Source organism: Brachycentrus maculatus, unplaced genomic scaffold (assembly GCF_059751285.1).
Source record: "Brachycentrus maculatus isolate JH-2025_06_01 unplaced genomic scaffold, ASM5975128v1 h1tg000037l, whole genome shotgun sequence".
Lineage (NCBI taxonomy): Eukaryota > Metazoa > Arthropoda > Insecta > Trichoptera > Brachycentridae > Brachycentrus > Brachycentrus maculatus.
The window spans coordinates 602,443-612,300 of record NW_028280791.1 but is presented as its reverse complement, the minus strand read 5'-3'; the positions used below and the strand labels follow the sequence as shown (position 1 = coordinate 612,300).

Here is a 9,858-nt window from a genome sequence, read left to right as displayed (position 1 = left end):
TGGAGAGGCACAGCGAATCGAAATATAAAACTTCTCCATATGTATAAATGATTCAAATGTATTATGTAAATAAAAAAGAAAATATTTTAAATAAAAAAAAAATACACACACACACACACACATACACACACACACACACACACACACACACACATATATATATATATATATATATATATATATATAAACTTGGTATGGATAACATACAAGTTCCAACGCATGAATGCCAACAATATCAAAATTTTCCGTTATTTATAGAAGTGGTTTTTGCCCACAAAGAGTTTTATCTTTGTCTGGAAACTAAAAAAATATTAAACAAGTACCTTCACCAAAACAACTAGAACAGTTTAAAAATTATGATGGTATATTTAGCTCGATAAAAGCGGCATTATTTTGATTCGCGTACAAATATTGAACCAGGTAGCTATATAATATTTTTTGTCTTTTCTTATTGTATTGCTGCGCAAACTGACACATTATTCCGCAAATATTTATTCGGCGCTCTTGTTCAAATATTGGTTGTATATTACATGGAAGATAGAGGCGATTAAACAACTTGTTTGCTTCTCGTGATCGTGTGAGGTGAAATGCTACCTGAATGTTAGTTTAATGATCTTTAAAACTAACAATATGACCTTTATCGGTCGGTATAGCGACGCTGGTGCTTGCTTCTTCTTCTAAGGGCCACTCGACCGTAAGTCAACTGCAGCTGTCGATAACGATTGATTAAACGCAAGTCCGCGAAATAAGATTCCTGTATTTAAACCTCAACTTTGTAAATAGCACTATTTCTAGTGGTATTTACCAAGTAAAACTTACCAGTCATCACCTTAGTAAAACTTAGTAAAAATTAACATCACCAGTCTGATGATGTCAGTAACGACGAAACCCGGTCGCTGGTCAAATAAAAATAAAGTGGAAAAGCTAAAAATATTGGTTTTAATCTAATAATATAAGAAAAATTAAATTAAAAAAACAAAGTCCAAGTACTAGCAAGTCATTTTTGATCATCTTCCACTACCTCAGTACATAATAACTGATGGAATGAATGAGGATGGAATGCCACACTCGTCTACCCAGACATACACTCCTAGCTACTTTTATATCCACGTATCTAATCATATACTCCAGCTACAAAGACATATACTCATATATTTTATAGATCAACATTTGTATTTTATATATGCGATACAAATTGTTAAATATATAAAATACAAATATACATACAATGATATGTGATATAAAAATGATTAAACACAAAATGAACTTAATACTCAATGTATTAGTGCGATACCCTTAACCGCACCCCAATTGTGCATAGGGTACTGCATCTTATAAACACAGTGTTATCTTAATCGTTAACACATGAATGAAAGGTGATCAGCCCTCCGCTTCCGGTAACAGCCAGGGTAATATTGAATAAATATTAGAGTGAAAAAATCACTTTTATTTATTGAACCTCCTAAGAATCGAGCCCGGGACCTTCAGGACGGTAGCCGAGCGTGCTGACCATTACACTACGGAGGCGGACAACACACACATACATATAAACACACTTATAGATATGTATATACATGTGTGTATACGTGACATACACGTGGTCGTTGTTCAAGCATAATACCACAAATAAACAGCCATCAAATCCACGCCTCGCGACATGACTACAGAGAATGTGAAACATACATATCTTTTATTCAAATGTTCTATAATTAGCGTCACGCCTTTTTTTAGTCCGTTATTAAACATGTGAGAAGAGGGAAAATTACTACGATCACATATTTACAACAATAAATTTTCATTTTCTTAAGTCAACACTTTTGTTATCATTAACCGTATTTGTACGGGGCATTAGATTGTGTTAGTTATAAACTTTATAACATTTGAAATAGTGGCAAATATTATGTTTACAGGTTGCTTTTACAAGAAGGACATGTACATATTTATATTGCATCATTAAAAAAAATGTGCAGTCATGTTTTTCGACTTAAAACGCAGACGCTCATTAAATAAGGTTTGTCAAGGTGTTCGTAACTAGAGAGATTGTAAAGTAGGGTTGCCATTCATTTCGATACGTCAGGATATTGGGTTGTGTTGACGTCTCGACGACCCTAAAAATGTCCCAATTATCGATTGAAATGTTCTAAATTTTAAAAGAGAAACATGAATTCTTTCCAGCTGTCAGCGTCCAATTCAAGAGTTTTGAAGCGCAGATTTCTTTTGAAAACTGAAATTAAATTAAAGAAAAAAAAAGTATCATTTGAGTCCACAAACTTATTCAGCTAGCTTATGAACTAAGAGAATTAGAGTATTCTCCTTCCTGCAAAATCTATTTTTTATACCATACCCTTACCCTTTTACTCCCTTCCTCACACACACACACTCCCACTCTTTTATTTTATCTTTTATATCTTGATGTTTTTGATCGTTTTTATGACATAAATGTGGAATTGGCTTTATTTTTATTAATGTAACTATTTTTTATTATATACTTTTATTAAATGTTAAGCTGTACAATTCCTGAATAAATAAAAAAAAATATAGAAAGATGAGTATTTGTCCGCCTCCATAGTTTAGTAGTTACCTCGTTTGACTACCATGCTGACGGTCAAGAGTTCTGAAAGCGCAGATTTTTTTACAAACTGAATATAAATTACAGAAAAAAGTATCATTTGGGTCCTGAAACTTTGACAATACATGAAAAAGGTGAAAGATCTCTCTTCAGTCGTTACTTTTTTCATTAGAACCTCTAGTCTAGACCGGATATTATAATATACATTTTTAATGTATCACAATACTAACAACTTTTTTGAAATGAAATTTCTATCGGTTTCCCTGTTTTTCACATCATTTTTCTAGTTTCTATGTACACTAATCAAGCATCGTGACGACTAGGTATGTAATGACGTCACGATATAAGCACAATACATGTGTATGTGTTTGTAATAATATTAGTATGTTTTGTTTGTCACTCTTCATGGAAACTTATTGCTTTCAGTTAAAAGCACTGGTCCTCAATCTTTTTCAGCTGGTAGGTAATGAACTATGAAAATTAGGGTAGTAAGGTAAGTATTTGTCCGCCTCCATAGTTTAGTGGTTACCTCGTTTGGTTACCATGCTGAAAGTCTCGGATTCAATTATCAGTTGGATCAAAATAAGTAGTTTCTCACTCTTATATTTATTTTATATTACCCAAGACTTGTTACCTGTTGATTAACGTATTTATAAGATACATAAATTATGAAAGTGGCCCGGTCAGGTGAAAAGGTGAAAAGGCGAAAAGGCGAAAAGGCAAAGAGGCGAAAAGGCGAAAATTATTTTCAAAGACAGATCGTTGTGGCGCTCTATCTCTGCCTATCCCTGCGGAAAGCGGCGTGATGGTTAGTTTGTTACTTAGTTTACAAATAAATTATTTTACATTTTTAATGATTTTATATTTTTCACACACGTATAACTAACGTAATGTGTGTAAAGCGTGAAAAGTATGCAAGGAACATCAAAGTCTAAATTCATTTAAGTTTGACCCTATTAGGAAATGCTGAAAATTCTGTAATTTTAAGGGATGTTAGAATTTCTTAATATTCAAAAAATTTCCGCCACATTCCTAGGCCTAGTATATAAACTCTTGGCTTCCATTTCGACCCATATATTAAATTTTTTATACCATATAAGTATCGGTATTTAATCCGATCGAACAAAGTTTTTTACGATCAAAGATAAAAATTATTATTAATGCTCTCAATGTCTCTATCACTGTCAGCGGGACACGTAAATTGATTCTAACTAGTATGTACAATCCACCACCATGTTCTAATAGCCAGGGTGACAGCGGCAGAAAAGTTAGCATCTGGGGGACCCCTGCTCCATCAGGAAACCCCCCGCACCGACAGGCCAAACTCCCGCGCTCTATACCCACCCCCAAACCCTAAGTCCTAAAGAGGACTAAAAACTACTTGGTTTAGAATATTTAAAGGCAAAAACAGTTGGGTCACCTCTGACGCAAACAAAATATACATATTACATTATAAAAGCGAAGGGTTAAACTAAATTGTCTCAGTTGAAATAATCTTTAGAATGAGTGCGGAAACTCACGGGTACCTCTTGATAAATACTAACGATTTTAGTGATAGAACATCTATGAAATCAATTAAATTCGTTTGTAAACCTAATCTCCCCTTCGACAAGGGATTAGGAATTTCATTTTGTTGAATGTGACTTAGCAAAACGTTACAATAACTTATTTGTTTTTTGGTTTTATTCTCTCGAGTCAAGTTTTCATTCACCTCTGGTTTTTTGTGATATCACTTGAATCTATATTTACTTGCGATATCGAAGATGGTGGAAGTAATTATTTCATCTTCTGACAAAGACGACTCTCGGAGGATTTCGCTAAGTGCTCCAGATTATTTCCAAGTAACTGTTGACGGAAATAAGACACCGACAGAGAGCGGCAAAGCACAGCCTATCAAAGAAATAGAAAATGGTAAGGATTTAAAAAACAAAACTTAACTAGTAGACTCTCCTTTTACAGTATCATATTAGGCTAATTGGATTGATGATTATATGACTGCATTTTTCAAAGAAGTATAAGGATATATATGTGTATACAAAACCGCATTGTCACTGATATTATCAATCACAATAGAGAAGAATATTTTTTTGTTATATTAAGTATAAACATTACTCCTGTTGTTATTTTTAAGCGCTTGAATAATTGGCAGATTTATTTACCTTTTTGATAGTGGAATTAGATGACAAAATATGCTCAAGGTTTATATTTCTTCTAAAAAATCATTAAATTTTATGAATAGTTTCATCAAAATACTCTGTAACCAAATATTGCCAGAAGAACTTTATGTGTCATTCAAAATCACATTATATTAATATGTATAATATATATATATATATATATATATATATATATATATATATATATATATATATATATATATATATATATATATATATATATATATATATATATATATATATATATATATATATATATATATATATATATATATATATATACAAAACCCTTATCCGCACCCCAATGGTGCATAGGGCACTGTGTCTTATACACGCAGTGTTATCATGATCGTTTTACACATGAAGGAAAGGTGATCAGCCCTCCGCTTCAGGTACCAGTCCATGGTAATATTGAATAAATATTACAGTGAAAAATTACTTATATTTATTTTTACCCCCCTTGGGAATCGCACCCGGGACCTCCAGAACGGTAGCCGAGCGTGCTGACCATTACACTACGGAGGCGGACAGAATATATATGTATACATAGATATGTATACAATGCCTATTTCTAGGCAATAAATATGAGAAATATTTACAATATACTCTTTTAAGGAGATAAACTTCATAACCACATATTCTTTGTTTGCCCAATATATGACTAAATGCAAACATTTTTCAATACTTTTACCCCGCTCCCTACAAATATCCAACTCATCCTAGCGAGCAGAAACCCATTTATGTACAACCTTTTACTTACATTTTAAAAATATAACGGAATAAATTATGGTCAAATAATAAGTTTAACTTAAACAATAATAAAATAAAATAATTTAACTTAAGATTGACAAAAGCATTAAATTTTATATGCGACGCCATTCTATAAAAAAATATAAACGTCATGTATTATTCAATATCTATCATGTAGTAATGTAGTATATTAATTTATAAACAATGTACAAAAACAAGAAATTTTACACAGTTCCTATGGACCAAATATCTGGTTATGCTGATGAGATAACATACCATGATCTCCGCCATAACTAACGCGCCAATTTCTAGGCAATAAATATGAAAAATCCGCCTCCGTGGTGTAATGGTTAATGTGTTCAGTTACCATGCTGGAGTTTCCGGATTCGATTCCCACGGGGGCTGGGTGAAAATAAATATTAGTAATTTCATACTGTAATATTTATTTAATATTCCCTGGACTGGTCCCTGAAGCGCAGGAATAGTCAATAACCTTACCTTCATGTAAGTAATTATCAAGATAACACTGCGTCAATACGATGCAGTGCCCTATGCACTATTGGGTGCGGATAAGGGTTAAAAGAAGAAAAATATAAAAAATAGAGTTCCTGCAATATACTATATCAAGAATATAAACTGCATATCTCGTTGAATATCACAGTATATTGATTTATAGACAAAGTATAAAAATAAGAAATTATACACAGTTCCTGTGGACCAAATATCTGGTTAAGCTGACGAGACAACATACTATGAATCCCGCCATAATTAATGCGACAATCGCCAGGTAATTCCAGAACCGAATACTGGTCCCAGATGTGGTATCCACAAATAGCAGTTCACTATCCTGAGTCGGTGCGTCTCGATACTGGTCCAGTTGCCTAAAGTGAAAATAGAGTGGTGCGTTTTCCTCGCCACTCAGTATTGGCCATCCCTGATGACGTGGGGGAGGGTTTTCTTTATTCGAACTCTCGGCAGTCTGACGTATCATCCGTTTATCAAGAAGTATTTCCGTAATTGGTGTTGTTGTTATGGAGCTTGTTTGCGGAACGGTCACTGGAGGTGGATTTGTTGCCGCTGGTTTTGTGTGGTGTTTCGACGTGGTTATTCTTCGCGGAGAAGAAATGTGTCTTGTTGAACGAGCGAATCTGAGGACTCTTGATGGAATTTGTGTCGTCGGCACAAATATTTCTAAACGGTCTATAATTAGAAGTGGTTCCCCCTCTACGTATGTCGCTATCAATTTTATCTGTAAATGAATCAAATTAGTATATTAATTTGCCGATTGTGATTATGATTTGAAAAAAAGGGAACATGAATCTAAGTATGTGGATTAAAAATGTTTAATATTGCAGACAGATCAACACATAATTAAAATAATTTTAGTTTCAGTCGAGTAAGACTATCTTGACGATAAGGCGTCTCCTCGTACTATCAGCAATAATTGAACTAAGTTTTTGAAACATTTCTTCTTTAAAATTCTACAACAATTTGAATAATAGAAATTCATAAAAAAGAAAAAAACCCATAATTAATAATATGACAAAGACTTAAACCTCCCCCTATTGTCTATGTTCCGACAACTCTAAAATTTAGACTTAGCTCCACATACGGTGTTTGAAAATGATGCGGAATGCATCGAAACATGTGTCACAATAGATTTTAACCCTTTCCGGTCCCCCAAAATTAAAAAAAATCTAAGTAAACAGTTATTTTCCAATTGGAAAAATCTTTTTTCCTCTGCTCCACATACTGTTGTAAATGATACGAGTGACAAAAATGTAAGCTTGGAATTTAAATAAATAATACTAATGATGAAAAAAATGACGAATAAAATCCGACATGGGACCTAAGAGCAAAAAATCGATGTTGAATAAGATTCGACATTGGACCAGTTAGAGTTAAGAAATATTGGTTTTTACCAAGTTAAACTTAAATAAAAATATTTGTAATGTCACAAATGATAGTAAAAAAAGTACCTGAATTTTATCTGAACCATCCTCAATTTTTTCGAAAAATGTTTTCCAATTGGTGTAATTTAAACTTGGCTCTAAGTTCTGTTCACCGATAACAATATTTAGCTTGACTCCAGAAGAGACCGATCGGTACACAATGGCAATGGTCGAACCTAATGTTATGCTCTGAGGGCTTGTCACCAAGCATCCAGAATCGGATATCTTGAGAAAATATCCTGCTGATTCATTGGGAGGCGTTATATTAGGGTTGTATTTATATTCTTCAATTTTAAATTGACTGCTATCACAGTCAGGTTCCGTAATGAAAACACCCTTCTGGTCTGGAGTGAATTTAATCTGAAATTTATCCAGTGATCGAGAAAACACTAAGAGGCTCACTAACACGTACAGAAAAATGTATCGATTCATTGTATTAGTCATATCTACAATTTAGAATTACGAATATTTTTGTCATGACGTCTAATTTTTCACAACGTTCAAATGGTTTTATTACAATAGAATATAAATATCCAATGACAATTATGTGAATTCGAAAAAAAATATGAGTGTAAGAACTACGAATACCTACGTATCAACACTAATTATGTCCGTTGTCGAGTTTTCAATTTTCATTGTATTTATTTTATTTAATAACATTTTTTTATAAAATTTAATACAATTTCTATACATTTCTACTTAATAAAAAAAAGGTTTGCGCTAAGCCTTTCCAAATAAGAGACTAAGCTCTTGAGAGGGACTATTTTTAAAATATTTTTTATAGTATCATATACATAAAAATATATATTACGGGGGAACATATACGTTTTTGCGGTACGAGGGAGTAATCTTGTTTAGTTTTCTAAAGTATAGTCTGTATATCTTTGTACTGTTCGTTATGTTTCTATTTGAAAGTGTTTGTGTCTTTTATATTCTTAATTTTTAAAGGGAGGCTGTTGTTTTTTTTTATTCCTAGGTATTTGTAATTTTGTTGCTACTGTTTTGTGTTGCATTTGGGTATTTTAAAATTATTTTCATATCTTTGTTATATGTAGAGGTCGTCATCAAAAAGTTACATTTCCAATATTGCACAAAAATCCTTTAAATGCAAATCTGTTCTGTTTACTGTGTTCTATCGAAATCTTAATTAAATTTACGTCAAAACGTAACCAATCCTGTGTTAAACCAATATAAAATCATTAAATCGTACCAAAATGTAGCAAATTTAAAAGCTAGAATTCCTGATTGCTTAAAATCATTTATAATGGAAATGTAACATTTTGGTGAAGACCTGCACATATGATTGTTTCTAGTTTTGAGTGATCAAATATTTGCACATATTATTTGTGATTAGTCAAACTCCTAGGTATATGATAAATCTCATAATATAGTACATACGAGTTCACAATAGCCATCTATGTTGGATTGAAAAAGCTTTTATTTAGCAAGGACCTTTTTATTTGGATGTATGCAAGATCCGAGCCCCGGATTATTTTTACATACCACGAAACGCCTGAAAACATGATTTTAAAATTTTTTTATAAAGCTTTTAATTTGTCCAGTTATTTTTATTTACAACATTTTGAGTGTGTCCAAATCTGTTTTTTTTCTTCATTTATTTATAAAAGTAATATGAATTAAGACCGCGTCAATCAGATGCGATGCTTCATGTATGATTTAAGTTTGGATGAGGTTAAAGAAGAAATGCTCTTCTTCTTAAACCCTTGTCTGCACTCCAATGGTGCATAGGGTACTGCATATAATATAAACGCAATCTTGATCGTTAGCGAGTGTTTTTGCCTAGAATTTTCACTCATGAATTACATGAAATTATAGTAACTTTAAACATAAAGAGAAAATCCACTCACAAGTAGGCATAGGCTATGAAACTTATAAAATTGAAGCCTAAGTAGGGACATGATAAACGGTGTTGCATAAGCCTTAGCTAGATTTCAGAGTCACTAGGACGTAAGGTAATTTAAAAAAATCTTGATCGTTAACACATGAAGGAAAGGTGATCAGCCCTCCGCTTCAGGTAGCAAGTCCAGGGTAAGGATATTGAATTAATATTAAAGCGAAAAAATCACTGATATTTATTTGTCCCCCCCCCCCTGAGAATCGAACCCGAACCCTGTAGAACGGTAGACGAGCGTGCTGATCATTATACTACGTAGGCGGACAAAATAAGAAGTACATGTAAATAGCTATGGTTCAGTGAGCTTTTAAATTACTTTCCGTGGTGGTAAATTAAGTTCAATCTGCCGTTTACAAGGCAGATTGAACTGCAAGTTACATGAAATACAGACTTTCAGACAGTTATAACATCTTCTTCTTCTTCTTCTTACTTGAGGGTTTATTGTATGCAAATAAGTTCGCACCCAAAGGTGCAAACGACACCGCATCCTTGTCG

General features: G+C 32.9%; 2 protein-coding genes across 2 annotated transcripts in view; one reads left to right on the top strand and one right to left on the bottom strand.

The window, feature by feature from the left end:
* Window positions 1-4,052: 4,052 nt before the first annotated feature.
* Window positions 4,053-9,858, top strand: part of LOC148312617 (synaptic vesicle glycoprotein 2B-like) — a 34,559-nt gene continuing 28,753 nt past the window's right edge. The window contains exon 1 of the mRNA XM_088276072.1: window positions 4,053-4,480. Coding sequence (XP_088132198.1) covers window positions 4,333-4,480 — 148 coding nt within the window. The 5' untranslated portion in view covers window positions 4,053-4,332. The remainder of the gene's footprint in view (window positions 4,481-9,858) is intronic.
* On the bottom strand, window positions 6,142-7,880 carry LOC148312621 (uncharacterized). The gene is made up of 2 exons (XM_088275525.1): window positions 7,476-7,880; window positions 6,142-6,745 (listed from the first exon to the last, which is right to left on the bottom strand). Exons 1-2 carry the CDS (start codon window positions 7,878-7,880, stop codon window positions 6,194-6,196), a joined length of 957 nt encoding a protein of 318 aa, XP_088131651.1. The 3' UTR covers window positions 6,142-6,193.